Below are 16,476 nucleotides of genomic sequence, written 5' to 3'. Positions count from 1 at the left end.
AGCGGACAAGGCTCAGTGAATTGGTCTATCCAACAAGCTCGAGAACTGGTGATGGCGTATAAGTTCCAGTCCTTACTTCTCTCCGTGGCAATCGCCACGGCGGTTGAGGGGAGTGCAATCCACCCGCGAGCGACTCCCACCCAGCCCAATTGGTTCCAGACCTCGCCTGATCTCTATGCTGGTGAGTGCCTTCGGTCTTCCTTCCGCTCAACGAGCCAAAGTCTCTGACATGACATCGACTAGGCACTGTTGCGACCGGGGCTGCACCCTTCCTCGCTGAGATCAATCCCGCGCCTTTCGGGGATGCTACCTATGTTCCCAATGCTCCGCTGGAGACCTCGGAACCCATTCAGGGTGCGAAGGGGAGGAACGTCTTCCACCTGATGGGCGATCTGAGGTAAGATCTACCCCTGGATATCTGATACATCCTGATGAGAACTAACTCTCCTCCACAGTCCTTACTTTTCGCCGCCCGAGGGCTTCGGGGTGAACGAATATCCCTTGCCCAAGGGTGCTAGCATCACCCAGATGCACATGCTCCAACGCCACGGGGCGCGATATCCCTCTTCCTCGGAGGGCCTGGACACGTGGGGTGAAGCCATCGCCAATGCAACCGCAAAAGGGCACGTTTTCTCCGGCAAGCTGGAGTTTCTGAACCAGTGGTCCTACAGCCTGGGTAAGGAGATCCTTGTCCCGCAAGGCCGCCAGGAATTATTCGATGCGGGTGTCCTGAACTTCTACAACTACGGCCATCTGTCCGACCGCAGCAACGGCACCGCGAAGCTCGTGGTGCGCACGACTCTGCAAGCGCGGATGCTCGAGAGCTGCGAGAACTTCCTGGCGGGCTTCTTCGGGCTGAATTGGCGTGACCACGCCAACATCCTGGCCACCATCGACCCGGCGACCACGGGCGAATCCGCCTGCACCAAGGCGTCGGAGACCATGATGGAATCCGTCGCGGTCCCCGTGGGCACCTGGATGGCGACCTATCTCGAATCGCGCACCGCCGAGCTGCGGCGGCTGGCGGGGAGCTACAACTGGACGGTGACCGACACGTACCACGCGCAGGCGCTCTGCCCCTACGAGACCATCAGTCTCGGCTACAGCGACTTCTGCCAGCTGTTCACGTACGACGACTGGGAGAACTACGCCTATCTCATGGACCTCGAGTTCGCGGGGCTCTCCGGCTTCCACAGCCCCACCGGCCGCGCGCAGGGTATCGCCTTTGTCGAGGAATTCCTGGCGCGCGTGGAGGGCCACCTGCTTGACGTTCCCGCCAACACCACCGGGGCGAACGTGACGCTCGACACCAACCCCGTCACCTTCCCGCTCGACCAGAAGCTGTACCTCGAGTTCACCCACGATGCCAACATCGTTTCCGTGTTGACGGCGTTCGGGCTCACGCAATTCGCCGATCCCTTGCCTCTCACCGGACCCACCAAGGACCAGCAGTTCCACTCCAGTCGCCTCGTGCCCTTCGCGGGCCGTCTGAATATCGAGGTCATCAGCGCCCCGCACAAGGTCTCGACCAAGCGGTCCTCGTCCAAGGCCACCCACCACAAAGGTGACTATGTGGCCGGCAGTGGCCCGACCCAGTATGTGCATTTCATCCAGAACCAGCGCACCATCCCGCTCCACTCCAGCTTTGCGGAGTGCGAGTACCGCGAGGACGGATGGTGTGAGCTGTCGACCTTCTTGAGGATTCAGAAGCAAGGTCTGGCGGAGGCGCAGTATCCATATGCCTGCTTCGGGAACTGGACGATGAAGGGTTGGGGCGCTGTTACAAACGGTGTTCCTGCATGAGTACGAGGTAGAGAGGTAGTATACCCTCTGCACGACCACGATTCAGTAGAACCCCTGCCCCACCACGTGCGGCGGACTCGGCAAGGGATATTCCCATGTGTACCGAATTTGTTGCTACTATGTACCATCACATTAGCCAGAAGAATACAGCCTTCCAGTTTCGGAGTTCTTCCGTCCACCTTCTGCAAGACACGTTGACCCCAGCGGAGAAAAGCAGCTTGATCTGGCCTGTCCATCCGTCGTATCCTGCATACGATAGGGCTATCGCCCCACTCGCTACCTAATAAGGCCCCGCCCGAGAAATAGTGCTACGGAGCGAGGGCCGAGGGATTGCAAAAACCTTGTGTTGATTGCCATCACTAAGGGAAGCGCTGTGAGTAAAAAGGTACAGAGAGAAGTAAAGAAGATTAAAATGAATGATTTGAGAAGAGACTCCAGCCAACTGGCCCAGAAGGGAAGCAAATGCCGGCCTCTGCATTTGTCCATGTTTGGGGCTTGGGCTTGCCGCTTGTTTGCCCGTTTCGGAGATTTTCCCTTCTGGGCCTGTAGCGCCAGTACTCAGCCAGGTATACATAATCCATGATGGCATTTGAAGGGACGAGTCCTGGAAACAGACAGAGCTGAAGTTTGAACTTGCTAAGCCTAAATAATCATTCAGCACCTTGACATCCAATCACCACGGATCAAGTCCATCCATTGTCTAATACCGAGCCAGCAAACGAAAACTGCTGAGTGACCACCCACTTGCACCATCTCGCGAGAAATAATCTCCATTGACAGACACTGCCAACCATGATTCAGAGAGGTGATGCAACTCCGACCGGAAATCCGGGGTTTGAAACTGTATTTCTTCATACGGTTGCAAGAACCAAGGATCCGACAACTCTGTTCCCGGTGGTAGACTCGCATTGCGCATGATGATTCGGCCCTCGCTCGGAGTCAGTCTACCAACTCGACTGGTGCCACTGATCACTCTCTCCCCCATCAGCTGATCTCCTCTCGACGGCGAAAAGGAAGGAAGGTTCCCGGCTGAGGCATGAACTTGTCCTCGCCTTACAAAAAGATGACGCTCGCTGTTCGCTCATCGGTTGGTATATGCAAAGCATCCAGAGCGGGCGAGGACGCCCGCGGTGAGACAAGAGACGATACAGAGAGCCCCAAAGCGAGGTGCATAGACAGTTTCAATCATTCACGAAGAGCAAGAGTCAGCACCAAATCTCCCACGATGAAGACAGCGGCGCACCGCAACCCCGCGCGGCCTCATGACGAACCTGTATGACATCCCCGCCGGGCTGGTCACCGGCATCGACGACAGCTCGCTGGCGGCGCAGATCATCGTGGCCGTGATCCTGGCGATTGCATTCTACAACTCCGTAGAGCTCGTCGTCCTGATCTTCCTCACCTTCAAGAAGTACCGCGGCCTCTACTTCTGGTCCCTGCTGGTCTCCACCGTGCTGGGCGTCATCCCCAGCGTCATCGGCCCCGTGCTGCACTTCTACTCGCTCAGCCCCCTCCTGCTCGCCCTGCTCATCTCCAACATCGGCTTCTACGCCATGGTGCCCCTGCAGTCGCTGGTCCTGTACTCCCGCCTGCACCTGCTCCTCCGCAACCCGCGCCGTCTGCACCTGATCCTCTACCTGATCCTGCTCACCATCGCCATCCTGGTGCCCCCGACCACCATCACCACCTACGGGTCCGCCTTCGTGGGCACTCCCCCCTGGAACGCCGCGTACCAGGTCATCGAGCGCGCCCAGGTGACCGGGTTCTGTCTGCTGGAGCTCCTGCTCTCCGCATTGTATATCCGGGAGGCGGTTCAGGTGCTGTGGGCGGGCGATCCCGCACTGCTGCGCCGACGGCGCGAGTCCGGGCAATCCGACGGGGCTGGCAGCAGCAGCAGCAGCAGCAGCAGCAGCAGCAGCGCCAGGAATGTGATTTACCAACTCGTGGCCATCAACTTCGTCATCATCACTCTCGATGTCGGCCTGCTCGTGCTGGAATATGTCGGGCTCTACTATCTGCAGGTCGCGTTGAAGTCGCTGGTGTACAGTATTAAGCTGAAGCTGGAGTTCGCCGTCTTGGGCCGCCTCATCACCCTCACGGGCCGGCATGTTCGTCGCGAGGCGGAGGTCGCCAGACTCGAGGAGCCGGCGAGGGTGCCGGACTTTGTGGGGGCGGAGTATGCGGCGGTCGATTTCACTCACCCTGTCCGGACATCTAAGCCATCGATGTCCTCGGGGTGAGGAGCGGAGATACGTGCGAGCTCTATATACAGGGAATGGTGTTGGTGTACGGGCCATCGCATGAATCCATGTTCGTAATCGGTAATGCTAAGACCATGCATCCGTTACCATGCACAGCCCAGAGCCGGGTTACTTGGGCGGCGTGGCACTGTTCCAGCTTGATATCATGCCCTAGTAATCATCCAATCAGTTGACCAGTGAACCTAGGGTCTGGTGCGGTTTGTCATCACCACAGGAGTCCGATCGCCAAGAAAGTGGACAGCAGAGGAGTGGCGGAAGCGCCCAGACTGAGGGAGATGTTCAGATCTCCTTTAGCATAGCTTTTGCGGCGGTCAGCTCCATGGGCGGCAGGGGGGGGGGAGGTTGCTTAGCGGCTATACTTAGCAGGCGAACTAGAGAAGATTTTGGCTACGCATAGATCATCATAAGCTATCCTCCATAAAGTCGAACCGATGAAGCTGATCACAGAAGATATATCAAGAAGACCATCAGTCCAGTCAATAGTAGACACTAAACAGATCTTGCATTATAAGGGAGAGATAGCAGTTGGACCCAAGTTCCCACTGTCCGCCCGTCATGACTCTCTTCTATGGCACATTCTATGCTAAGCTATTCACCGCCGGTAAACGGTAAACTCCAAGCATAAAAACGCAAGGTAAGCACCCAGGAGCACAACCGCCGCGCTTCTCCCCAGTCCCAAGAACACGACCGCAAAAAACGCCCAGGAAGAAGCCCAGACCGCCAGAAGCTCAAAAGCGACAAAACCACCACCCACCTCCTGTCCCCTGTCCCTCGCCAGTGCAACGACACCTACACACAGCGTCAGCAGGAAGATGTTGCTTCCGGCCGTGGTCGCGGCCAGAATGCCGCCGTGGCCTCGGGCACCACTGAGGACGGCAACAAATTTCTCTGGGAGAGTGGTGGCAAAGGAGACGACCGTCACGCCGAAGACGGTTCCGGAGAGATGCAGGGACTCTGCGACGGTCACGGCGCTGTGGGAGATGAGGTATCCGGACAGTGACAGTGCGAGGAAGCCGAGGATGAGTTGGAGTAGGTGGTACGGGAGGCTTCTAATTCGTCTGCCGTCGCTGCTTTTCCCTGTAGATGATGAAGGGTTACGCTCGTTCGCGATGAGAGGGGAGGTCTCGCAGAGTTCGGGGGCCTGGGTGGCAGATCCGTCGGCCTCGTTAGCACTGGACACTCCGGAGTCACTGTCTTCGTCACTGTCTGGTAGCTCTGGGGGCGACGCGACACCCTTGTAAATAGCGTAGAAGATCGAGCCGAGGTAGAGGCCAAACACGGCAATCAAGACCCCGCCGACTATCTGGTTCAGTTGATTGAAGAACGCCAGGATCACGAATAGCGTGGTGACCACGAGCAGCAGCGCAGAATATAACTTTGCGCTGCGGTCAAAGTCCATGCCTTGGGGGTAAAATAATAGTCCTAAAGGGAAGGCCCCGAGAATGTTGGAGATTGTCGAGCCCGTGACATTTCCAAGGGCCAGGGGTCTTTGATGTTGCAGAATGGCGGCAACCACTACTGCGAGCTAAATAGGAGATTAGCCTGAAAATACCTCAATGCCTGCACTGGGATCCAGACCTCCTCCCATTCCGCGCCCGCTGTCAAGAGCGCAATGACAGTTTGGGAGACGCCTAAGCGCCGCCCGACAATGGCGGTATGGTCGATGAACTTGTCTGCGCCATAGTCGAGGACGAACACGCCTGCAATAAGAGTGGCAGCATTGAAGCACAATGTATTCCAGTCCATGGTTGTTTGTTGTTCCACTGCATGTAGATCAGGGGTATTGAGAATCTGAGAAGGATTGGGACATGTATAAGATGGAAATGTCCTGTGCTGTGTTTACGGAAGCTTTAGCCTAGCGTCGACCGCCTTGACTTGACGGCAGCCACCCTTTGTCATACCATCACGTGATCACCACACGCAAACATTTGCTTCAAGATTATCCCGGGCAATTTTAACTCTAACTAGACCCTAGCAGTTAGGTTCATATTTGCTTCCATATAATCGAATGATTCCCGAATCGACGAAAGCAGTCGGCTAGAAGGAAATCTCAAACAGTGACGGGTAAATAACTACACGTTAGTCCTACACAGTCCTCATCCCACAAATACTGTACCTACTTCATCGTGAACTGGAACCACAATCCTTTTCTGACAGCGTTACATTATTGAGCAGTAGTGCTAGGATGGCATGGAATTGGAGTATGATGCATAAGATACTGTTGAGGTTTCACGTTAGCATGATGACGATCATACGATGTCTTCTCCGGTATCGGAGGAGCGGCCGAGACTGCCCGCAGCGGACTAGACTCCAATCGCCGCGGGACAAACAAGCCTTCCAGCATCGATGCCAAGCTTTCAACCTTGTTTCCTTCTCTTCACCATAAGTTCTGTCCACGACTGAAACTGTCCGCCCGCATTCACCCAATTATTCGGCCACATAGGACGGTATCTAGGTCCTTCCGTAGCCCATTGCGCAAGCCACCTTCGTCATTTACAATAGGCCAGGTCCGTGTTGAAAAATCCCAATGGCTCCCCGCAAAAGCAATGCCTCCGTCTGGACCGCGATTAGCGTCAGGATCGGGATCTGCAGTCAAGTTCCTGGTGATCATTTCCTGTTCCGCTCCGAGATCATCCCCAGTCCCGTTGACTTTGTTTAAGACGTTGCGGAGGGTGCAGCTTTGAGTTTAGTCTCCGCTGCTGCCGCGTCACCAGTCTCTACATCTCTACACCGCAGAATATGCTGCTGTATGCTATCATGAGGTTCACCAACAGTGGCCTCCACGGCCTATATATATCATTAAACGAATGGCCAGCTTTGATATTGCAGGCATCATTCAATCATCAGCCATCTGTTCTCCTCTGGTCGGGTCGTCTGCCAAATTATCCAACATGTGGTTTGCAAATGTGGCTGTTGGGATGGCCTTGGTCGGCTCGGCGGCGACGGCGGCAGCCACCCCGGCGAGGTCGGCCAACTGCAAGGCGGCCACTTTTCAAAAGTACATTGATGCCAACGGTACGCACGCCAAAGTGCAATGGGCAACCTACATTCCTGCCAATGGAACGTTCAATCCGATGAACTACACCTCCTCCTCTGAGTATCCCATCAACCTACCGGAGGGGTGTGGCGTGCAGATCAACGTTCCTTCTGAGGGCAACTCCAGCTACCTAGTTGGCCTGATCTTGCCGTACGACTGGAATGGTCGTCTGCTGTATGTATCACCAGATTCGCTTCAAATTCCCTACTGACTTGCTCGCAGCTCGGCTGCGGCGGGTGGCGGCATCAACTGGGTTGACATGGGCACTGGCACTCACTACGGCTTTGCTACTCTGTCGAGTAACCTAGGTCATGTCGGTATTGACACCGAAGGGACCTGGGCCATTGGCCGACCTGAGGCGGTGGTCGACTGGGGCTATCGAGCCTGGCACGGGGCGACCGTCTTAGGAAAGCTATTGATTCAGAATTGGTATGGCTCGGCCGCCAAGTACAGCTACTTCTATGGATGCTCGACCGGTGGCCGACAGAGCATGAAGAACATGCAGGAGTACCCAGAGGACTACGACGGAATCCTCGCGGGCGCACCGGCCTGGTGGACCACGCACCAGCAGCTGTACAACCTGAAGCAGACCACCTACCAAGCCCCGGCCAATTCCTCGCACACCATCCCGGAGTCAATGTTCGATGTCATTGCCGCCGAGGTGCTGAGGCAGTGTGACGCCCAGGATGGCCTGGTCGACAACATCATCTCCGACCCGGCGGGCTGCAACTTCAACCCCAACGTCCTGATGTGCAATGCTACCAGCGCGGCGGACGAGTGCCTGACCGCGGAGCAGCTCGCCACCCTGTACAAGATCCACAACGACTGGGTCGATGTCAACCAGACCTACGTCTATGGCCACCTGTGGCTGGGCAGTGAGTCCTCGTGGCTGACCGGCAACATCGGGCTGGGCGAAGACAGCACCATCGACCAGCAGTACTGGTACCCACGCGACCTGATGGGTCTCTCCGACTTCGTGTGGCAGGATCTGGACTACAGCACCGTGCAGCTCGCCGAGCAGCTGAACCCAGGCAACGCGACGGCCGACAGATTCGACATCAGCGCCTTCCACAACCGCGGCGGTAAATTCCTGCACTACCATGGTCTGTCGGACTCATACGTCTCCCCGGATGCCAGTATCTACTACTACGACCAAGCCTCCAGCGCGCTGAAGCCCCAGGGCGTGGAGATGGATGATTTCTACCGCATGTTCTTGATCCCCGGCATGGAGTAAGTTTTTCCACCGTGTTCTGCCCGCCTGGTCATCTCCTTGATTGGGCCTTGATGAAACGACTGGCTAACTGTCAATGAAAAGGCACTGCTACTCGACCCCGGATATCATGAACGCCCCCTGGTACATTGCCGGCGCGGACCAAGCCGCCATGCTCAACACGGGCACGTACAGTGTCCCCGGGTACCGGGACGCCAAACACGACATCATTCTCGCGATGATGGCCTGGGTGGAGAACGGGACCGCTCCGGACAGTATCATTGCCACCAAGTGGAAGAACGACACGACGGCGACGGAGGTCCTGCGCCAGCGGCCCGTGTGTCATTACCCCTACCAGGCCCAGTATAACGGGACGGGTGACCCGGATGAACCCAGTAGCTGGAGCTGTAAGCTCTTGTACTAGAACTGTTGAAGGGGTATTGGAAGGAGGCCTTTGGCCGCTCTGAATTGAAGTCAAATAGCAAGATAACTTTCAAGACACGAGATATTCCTTGTATTTGTTCCTATGATACTTATCTACGAATACATTAATGCGTCCAGCAGACCATCACATTATGCAGCCTAGGCTTAGAAATGAGAGCAATGTGATCAGCTCAAACCGTAAGGCAATTTTGGCTAGGAAGTTTTGCACACTCGCAGAGTATATCTCGGAGTCGGTGCCTCGATTCACTTCCGACAATGACAAAAACCCGGCAAATGCAAGCTTGCCGTGAGCAATCCCGACATCGACGCCGATGCGCAGCACCGCGCCCCAGCATTATTTATCTATCAATAGTAGCCCGGTATGCCATGGTGGATGATTGTCTACACAACTCTCGCAGTCCGTGCAATTCAATACCTCTTTCCCAACGCCCAGGGGTCCCTCTGAACCCCGTTCTATACGGTATCATCGCCCTTCTCTGTCTCGCGTCTTGCATTCAAGAACGCAAGCCGCTCAATTCGAAGCAGGTCACGCACGAAGACTTTTGAGGTATGAAGAGCGCAACCTTCATCCGAATGGAGGAGGGAGGCTGATCGAGTGGCACGCCGCTGAACGAAGCATTTGGAGGCCAAGTTAGTATCCATCGTTTCGTCATAGATGATCAAATCCGGCCCGTCTATTTCTGTGGACTATCATCCTAACATCAGTGCATGCAACCACCTTTCTTTGCCAATGAGCCAGAAATCACTTTTTCAACATCGGAGCTTCTTTGATTAAGAACAAGATATATTATATTTTATATATTATTTGTGTAAAACAAATAAAAAAAAATCTATATATTATAAATTAATTTATAGTTCTTAGTTTACTTACTATTTGTAATTCTTTAAACCAGTAGATATAAATGGTTAAAATAATTATATTTCAATCTAATTCAACTATATAGAAAAACAATTTATAGTTTGATCTAACTGCTAGGTTGGTCAGGTTACAGTTAAGATATAACAGTCAGGTTAAGCCACTCTAATCTATCTTCTTAGGGTGGCTCGGGGTAAACAGGTTAAGCAGATCAAGCAGGTATAACAGGTCAAGCAAATAGAACAGGTAGAACAGGTGCGCTAGGTCTGCACTGTGACAAATAGAAGACTACTTTAACTGCTTTTGTCTTGTCTAACCAACATGTCTACTGCATCAAGTAGTTCCGGACAATTCATATATGAATTAATTTATATTACAGCCCAATACAGCTAGCTTGCATCTAATACATGACTCAGCATTTTGAATATAACTAATCTTTATGGTAATCTTCAACTGTTGGGTAATTTATTCTAATAGTAGTGTATTCTATAATAAATATCTGGTTGATGGGGTGGCCGGTTCGCTTCCATGGCCGGTTCGCCTATTGAATATGCTATAAAGTGTTTATATATAGCAGAATGCAAAGGATTCAAATCACTGCACCTCTCCACCGTACTAACGAAGTCAACAGGGTCAACCGGAGTACGTGGGATTATTCGATGGTGTGACTGGGTTCCTCCTAAGAGATCGGGATGAGTGAAGTGTTTCTCTTGGGCAGCGCCGCGAGACTCCCGGTTGGCCAGATCATTCCTGGCCTTGGTTATAAAGATTTCTCCGACTTCTGCTCCACGGCCATACCCGAAACTGTTCCGGTTCCCGGATGTCCAAAGCCATGGTGAGGCGATTTTCGACTGATTGAAAGTCCGGCTGACTTCGGAGTAGAGCGTACTCAAATCTCACCACCGGCTCCACTACCATCACACCACCAGTGCCTTGTGCATGACTCCGATAATCCGATAGTACGTCAATCTTCTCCAGTGATTAGTCCGGATCCGTCAGCGGCCGGTCAAGACTCGACACCCAAGTGGTCACCAGGTTCCCAACCCTTTTGTCGTTAGTCCAGGTCGGTGTCCGTAAAGCTGACGTTGCGGCTTCGGGCACATCAGCTCTGGGCCGAATCAGGTGTTGTGTATATTGAAGCTGACGGTTTTGCATCAATGCGGCGCCTTTGTCGTAGTACTAATTGACTACGGGCCGACGCCTCCTTTCCCCAAGGGAATGATGGGTTTGGTTCCTTCTTCCTTCAATGTGAAGCGGGGTCTTATCGATTCAGTGGTGCGGCCAAACCGAGAACGTGGGAATAAGACAGAGGCTTGTTAAGTGACCCCAGTCGAGCGGGTGATTCCAAGTCAGTTGATATGGCATCGGATACCTCCGAGATTCTGAGGCCTACACTTTACTTCGTTCGTTTGTACTTCGGGCGGTAAGTGGATACCTTACTATGTGGTCGGGTCACTCCGACCGACGGGAGCGCTCCGGATCTCCACATGAAGACGTCAAGAGGTCGGCTCAGCCGATGAGCGAAACTTTGCTTGGAAGCCCATCCAGTATCGGAGCGACCCGACTGTCAAGACAAAATCTCTAATTTATGTGGACAAAAGATGCGAGTCTGTTGGAAATGTGGGAAAACCGAAAATACATAAAGGCCAGGTAATGATGTAGTCTGTCTCCGGAGGCCTCGAGGCATCGGGCATGCCAAGAATGCCAACTACCATAGCAAATAGACAACCCTCTCAGCGAATGCGCTCCGGGTAACTGGGAGGAAACTCAGTAGGGGGCATCGGAAAAGCTGCTGGACTTGCGAATGGCTACGCCGTAACGGCGGAAGATGAACGGGGAGGGCAGTAGCAGGAGAGCAACGGCACCCAGAACAGTGGCCGTCCATTCGACGCCGAGTCCGTCATACATGGGGGTACACCACAAAGAAAAGGTGGAGGAGACCAAGCTACGGACAACCACATGAATGGAGATGGCCGAGTTAGGGCAGGTAGTGTAGACATCGATGATGTAGACGATACCAGTAATGAAGATCAGCTGCAAGCCCAGCCCGACCCAAAAGGCGGCGATGACCTGGGCGATCCAGTGCGTCAGCATTGCCCAACCGAACCAGAAGAGTGAGGGCGGCAGGATCACTGCACCCCAGAGCATGGGGGGAAGGCGATCCTCTGGGGTACAATAGCCCTGCTCCTCAAGCTTGCGGCGGAAGGGGCCCCGGTTATACACCGTCCAGAGAAGGACGGCAACAATTTGACCCAGGTAGACAGCGACGAAAGGTAGCGTGGCGGTGGTGCTGGACCAGCCGCGGCGCTCGAAGGCGTAGGTGAACATATCGTAGGCCAGGTAGAAAGAGCCATACACCACGGTCAGATACACGGTGATGATGATGAGGATAGGCTCTTGGACAATCATCCGAAGGGGCTTAGACAGATGGTGATGGATCAGGTCGGAGAAATCAATTCCCTCCTCTTCAAGTGGGGCTCGCAGCTCTGCATTACCGGTCTCCTTGCGTAGGCGTCGGGCCTTGCGGACCAACAAGACCTCCCCGGCGCACTCGCGAATGGTGCACGCCGCGATAAGGCCTATCACAGTGCATAGAATCAGAGTGATCCAGGCAACCCAGCGCCAACCCGCGTAAGCCACCGTGTACGACCCCACAATTGGACCCAACGCACTACCCATATTCATCAGTGTTGAGGCGAACCCCACCGCCAGGGCACGAGAAACAGGGCCAAAGATCTTGGAAAACATGCCCGAGCCCACGGCCAGGACGCCGCTACCGATGGCCCCGGCCAGAAATCGACTCACAAGGACGGTCTGCACGTTTTGTGCCAGCCCGAGAGGGATTTGGAAGATAGCGGCTCCGAGTACGGCTACCGCCAACGGCGTCGTGTTGCCGTACACCTCGGAGAACGGGCCCCAGAACAAGGGCCCTGTGGCAAAGCCCGCCACAAACAGGGTCACAGAAAGATCCATAACCTCGCTTGAAACCCCGAACTCGGCACCTACCACCTTGTTGGCTGACCCGAACACGCTGGATGCAAAGGAAATATTGAAGATCATGAGGGAGGCAACGAGAGTGAAGATCAACTTCTTGGAGCGAGGCCAGTTACGAGGATTTTCCGGGTCGTCGGGCCCGTCCCAGGTGACCAGGTTGTTGACATATGTATCTCATGGCGGTCAGTTCAGGGCAGAGCTGGACTAGGGAGCATGGGGCTAGGGCAGACATACAGCACTCGCAATGCTGCGTCTGGGCCCGGTTGGCATACTCGGTTTTTGGCTCAGAGGGCGGCAAATCCGATGCCGCAATCTCCGCCTGGTGAGCGGCCTCATCTTCATCTGTGATGGGCATTTCAAAGACTCGGGCGCGGACAGTATCTGGCAGATGGCCACCGGTTTCGTAAGATGTCTGATGTGACAGAGGATGGGGAAGAAAGAGTAGAAAGTCTTGCCTGCGAAAGCCAGCCATACTCCAGACTGCCGCCTGACGTCTTTTATGGGATTTGGTGGAGCCTCTGCCTGAGCATGTAATAGCAATCATGCTATCCGATGCGTCCCATCCATCCCCTATGCGGGTCTACAAACGAGGGAAATAAGGGGAGAGGCAAAATCGGTGGGGAAGGCCGGCAACAACGGCAATGTCTGGTGTGCCGGATTCACAGCAAGCGTGCAGGGCACAACAAAAATTATGCCGGGAAATGGCTCTAAATTACGGCACTCGGATAGGTCTTATGCTTAGCGTTCGGCCAAGCTTTGCAGCAGCTTGGCAACAAAAGCTTGCCTAGTGCCCCTGTCAAGGGACTAATACTGTACCCGGTGGTACTCCTAAATGCTGACCTGCAACCGGATTTTATTTTTTCAGTAAAGGGGCCACAGAGAATGATAAGAGAGACTTGATTTGTTTGAGGATGTTTGTGACTACGTAATATTCTGCTCTTAACTATCATCTTTGTAATAGGCGCTTTGATATCTGCCATAAGCAGACAGGTTTTCTGTCCCAAAGGAAGTACCGATTTCTTAATATGCATAACAGTGCGCCTTTTATCTATTTATAAGTGCTCTTTCACCCCCGGCAGAGACTAAAGTTTGGCTGCGATAAGACTTTGTAGTGGTTTAATAGCCTAGGTTGTAAGAGGTTGCGGTTGTGGAGCTATAAAGGGAGGATAATTAAAGCTAGGTAAGGTTTATATTTTTGAAGTAAAAAGAAAGAAGAAGGACTTTATAGACCTTTATTAAGTACTTAGGTGCTTTAGTCACCTACACTAACTTATTTAATAGACTAAATAGACTAAAATATTTATCAAATAGTGGTTTGATAGCCTTGGCTGCGAGAAGTTGTAGTTAGTTGCAAAACCATTACTACTATTTATGTATAAGTAGATGACTAATATTTATTAGTTAGATAGTCCTCAATAGTTATATAAAGCTTGACTTTAGATATATAACTATAGTAAAGTAGATAATGACTTTGTCTTTATTTTTACTAGTCTTTTCAATAGAATTAATATATTCTAAAGCTTATTCTAGTTGTCACCGGACGGAAAGATTGCGCTAAACAAAACATGCCTTAGAATAAAAAAATAGCTGAAAGATTATTTTATCTGTTTGAAGAAAATCCTTCTTATATATACTAAGCTAGTGCTAATTTATTATATAGTACATATAAGGGCTAAAGGGTGAAATAGTGTAGTGAACAAATATCCTTAGCTAAGGTGGTAGTATTATGCCTTAAGGTGTTGTTGCTGATCTTTCCTAACTTCGCGGGACTGCCGCTGCCTTAGGTGGTTCCGCGACCACCTCGCTTAGCCATCACGTGACTAATGCCTTAGGCCTTCTTTTATATACATTCCTTCGCGATATCAACCGCGAAGGTTGGAAGGGCTCGCAGGGCCCTTACAGTATACAACGCCTCAGATACTATCTAGTATCTAAAGCTGAGCTCTAAACTAAGGTCAAGTTCTATAACAGAAGTTCTCCCTTCTTCTTCTTCTTCTTCTTCTTCTTCTTCTTCTTCTTCTTCTTCTTCTTCTTATTTCCTTCTGTAGATTCTACTTATATAAGCAGGTTGTTTGGGGTCCAGAATAGTAGCTTTATACCTTAGTTTTTTTTTTAGGTGATATTATAGCTTATTAGTGTATAGTATAAGAATAGGCAGAGCCTATTCTATATACATAGCAGGCCAAGGGGGTCTGTATAGAGCCTTTTTTACTGTTAATAATAGTAGTACTTAGTTGTAAACAGTAGTTATTAGTTATAATACAGTTGCAGTATGGTTACAATACAGTTAGAGTACAGTTATAATACAGTTATAGTAGTAAAAGATAGTTATAAAATAAGAAATACTATTATATAATTAAAAAAGTATATTATAAAACTGTATATAACTAGTATTAAAAATAGATTTTTTAATAATTAATTTTAATACTAACAGTTATTTTAAATATTATTTAAATTACTTATAGTTTTTTTTATATTAGATTAGTTATCTCTCTATTCTATAACTGTAGGCTAAGAAGTAATAACAGTACTATTAAGATTTTTAAGTATATAAAATAGTATTTTATAATATAAAAATAATAAAAATCTTTATAATACTTTATATAAAATTAATATTCTATATATACTATGTTAAAACTGTTAAGGTTGGGAAAGTATAAGCAGCCTTTTATAAAAAATCTAATATAAATACTTTTTTAATATTAGGATTAGATTTTATCAAAGCCTATTTACTTAAATATTTAAAATAAAAAAGTATTAATAAAGGATCTTTTTAAATTACTTATAAAGATTTTATAAAAAGAAATATAGAATATTAATAACTAAAATAGTATATAATCCTATAAAAAAATAAAATAAAGTAGAATAATATTAAATAAATAATCAACTATAAAGTAGATGGAAACTAATAAATATTAGTAAGTATAATATAAAGAATATAAAAAACCATAAACTAACTGTTTAGAAATCCTAATATAACTTTAAAAAAATAGTATTATATTATTATACTGGATTAGAATATTCTAAAAATACTCTATTAAATATACTAGTAAAAATATTTTAAAAATTTAATTTATTAAACAGACTTTTAGTTTTTTAAAATTAAGTTGTTTAGATAGAACATATTTTTTAATTATAAAATTATATTTATTTAGTAAGATATAATAATTTAAAAGCTATAGATATAGCTGGTAGAGTTTTAAAATTAATTAAATTTAAATAAAAAAACTATAGTTCTAAATACTACTAAACCTAAGTTATAGGAACTGTTAAATCTAATTTATTTAAAAAAATAAGTTATAAAATTATATAGCAAGGCCCGATCTGTCCAGATCTTATAAATTTTAAAAATAAAAATAAAAGTAATTAGAGTTAAGATTCTAAACAGTAGAAAAGTTATTTTATATTTATTTATATTTTTATTTTCTACTTAGTATATTATAGTTTATTAATAGCCTATACTTTATAATAAATAATAAAAAGTATATTCTAATATAAATATTTAAAATAGTAAGATTTTAGAGCTATTTATTTTTTAAAACTGGTAGTTTATCTATAAACAGTTAGCTAGTTATTTATATTATAAAAAATAAAATATATTACTATTAGATATAAATCTTTTTAGATCTTAAAGCTTAAGTAATAAAGTAACTGTAATAAAATACTAAAAAGCTTTTTAACTGTATATAATAAATTAGAATATTATTAAAATTAGAATAGTATAGTATATTAATAAGAGCTTTCCTGAGGTCTCTCAGAAAGGCTTTATTAAACTCTCACTTCTGCATACAAATTGGGTGCGAAAGTGAGGTGAAAGTAAGAGAAAATAAAAGAATCAAAAATAAGAAGAAATAGGCTAACTGCTAGAATT

The 16,476-nt window shown here is 49.1% G+C and overlaps 5 protein-coding genes across 5 annotated transcripts; 3 read left to right on the top strand and 2 right to left on the bottom strand.

Moving 5' to 3' along the window:
* Positions 1 to 51: 51 nt before the first annotated feature.
* BO82DRAFT_410072 (histidine phosphatase family protein) lies at positions 52 to 1,803 on the top strand (the record flags this gene model as incomplete). The annotated part of the gene is made up of 3 exons (XM_025639755.1): positions 52 to 181; positions 244 to 397; positions 456 to 1,803. 3 exons carry the CDS (start codon positions 52 to 54, stop codon positions 1,801 to 1,803), a joined length of 1,632 nt encoding a protein of 543 aa, XP_025485687.1.
* A 1,262-nt stretch (positions 1,804 to 3,065) lies between these two features.
* Positions 3,066 to 4,374, top strand: BO82DRAFT_437370 (uncharacterized protein; the record flags this gene model as incomplete). Its single annotated transcript, XM_025641184.1, has 1 exon — positions 3,066 to 4,374. One exon carries the CDS (start codon positions 3,066 to 3,068, stop codon positions 4,041 to 4,043), a length of 978 nt encoding a protein of 325 aa, XP_025485686.1. The 3' UTR covers positions 4,044 to 4,374.
* A 189-nt stretch (positions 4,375 to 4,563) lies between these two features.
* On the bottom strand, positions 4,564 to 5,885 carry BO82DRAFT_359989 (sodium:calcium antiporter). The gene is made up of 2 exons (XM_025636726.1): positions 5,643 to 5,885; positions 4,564 to 5,589 (listed from the first exon to the last, which is right to left on the bottom strand). The coding sequence occupies exons 1-2, from the start codon at positions 5,808 to 5,810 to the stop codon at positions 4,657 to 4,659; spliced, it is 1,101 nt and encodes a 366-aa protein (XP_025485685.1). The 5' UTR covers positions 5,811 to 5,885; the 3' UTR covers positions 4,564 to 4,656.
* A 1,097-nt stretch (positions 5,886 to 6,982) lies between these two features.
* On the top strand, positions 6,983 to 8,743 carry BO82DRAFT_349176 (tannase and feruloyl esterase; the record flags this gene model as incomplete). Its single annotated transcript, XM_025633866.1, has 3 exons — positions 6,983 to 7,275; positions 7,324 to 8,331; positions 8,417 to 8,743. The coding sequence occupies 3 exons, from the start codon at positions 6,983 to 6,985 to the stop codon at positions 8,733 to 8,735; spliced, it is 1,620 nt and encodes a 539-aa protein (XP_025485684.1). The 3' UTR covers positions 8,736 to 8,743.
* A 2,635-nt stretch (positions 8,744 to 11,378) lies between these two features.
* On the bottom strand, positions 11,379 to 12,960 carry BO82DRAFT_437367 (putative MFS multidrug transporter; the record flags this gene model as incomplete). Its single annotated transcript, XM_025641183.1, has 2 exons — positions 11,379 to 12,778; positions 12,840 to 12,960. The coding sequence occupies 2 exons, from the start codon at positions 12,958 to 12,960 to the stop codon at positions 11,379 to 11,381; spliced, it is 1,521 nt and encodes a 506-aa protein (XP_025485683.1).
* Between the last annotated feature and the right edge of the window lie 3,516 nt (positions 12,961 to 16,476).

This window comes from Aspergillus uvarum (assembly GCF_003184745.1).
Source record: "Aspergillus uvarum CBS 121591 unplaced genomic scaffold BO82scaffold_118, whole genome shotgun sequence".
In the NCBI taxonomy this organism is placed as follows: domain Eukaryota; kingdom Fungi; phylum Ascomycota; class Eurotiomycetes; order Eurotiales; family Aspergillaceae; genus Aspergillus; species Aspergillus uvarum.
Note: the sequence above shows the minus strand (reverse complement) of the source record. Positions and strands in the feature narration are given on the sequence as shown.

What these genes read in the sequence shown, in the direction of transcription:
- BO82DRAFT_359989 (XM_025636726.1), bottom strand. Translation starts at nt 5,810, where the DNA reads ATGGACTGGAATACATTGTGCTTCAATGCTGCCACTCTTATTGCAGGC. An exon ending in CGGGCGCGGAATGGGAGGAG is followed by an intron (nt 5,590 to 5,642) that starts GTCTGGATCCCA and finishes TCTCCTATTTAG; the next exon opens with CTCGCAGTAGTGGTTGCCGC.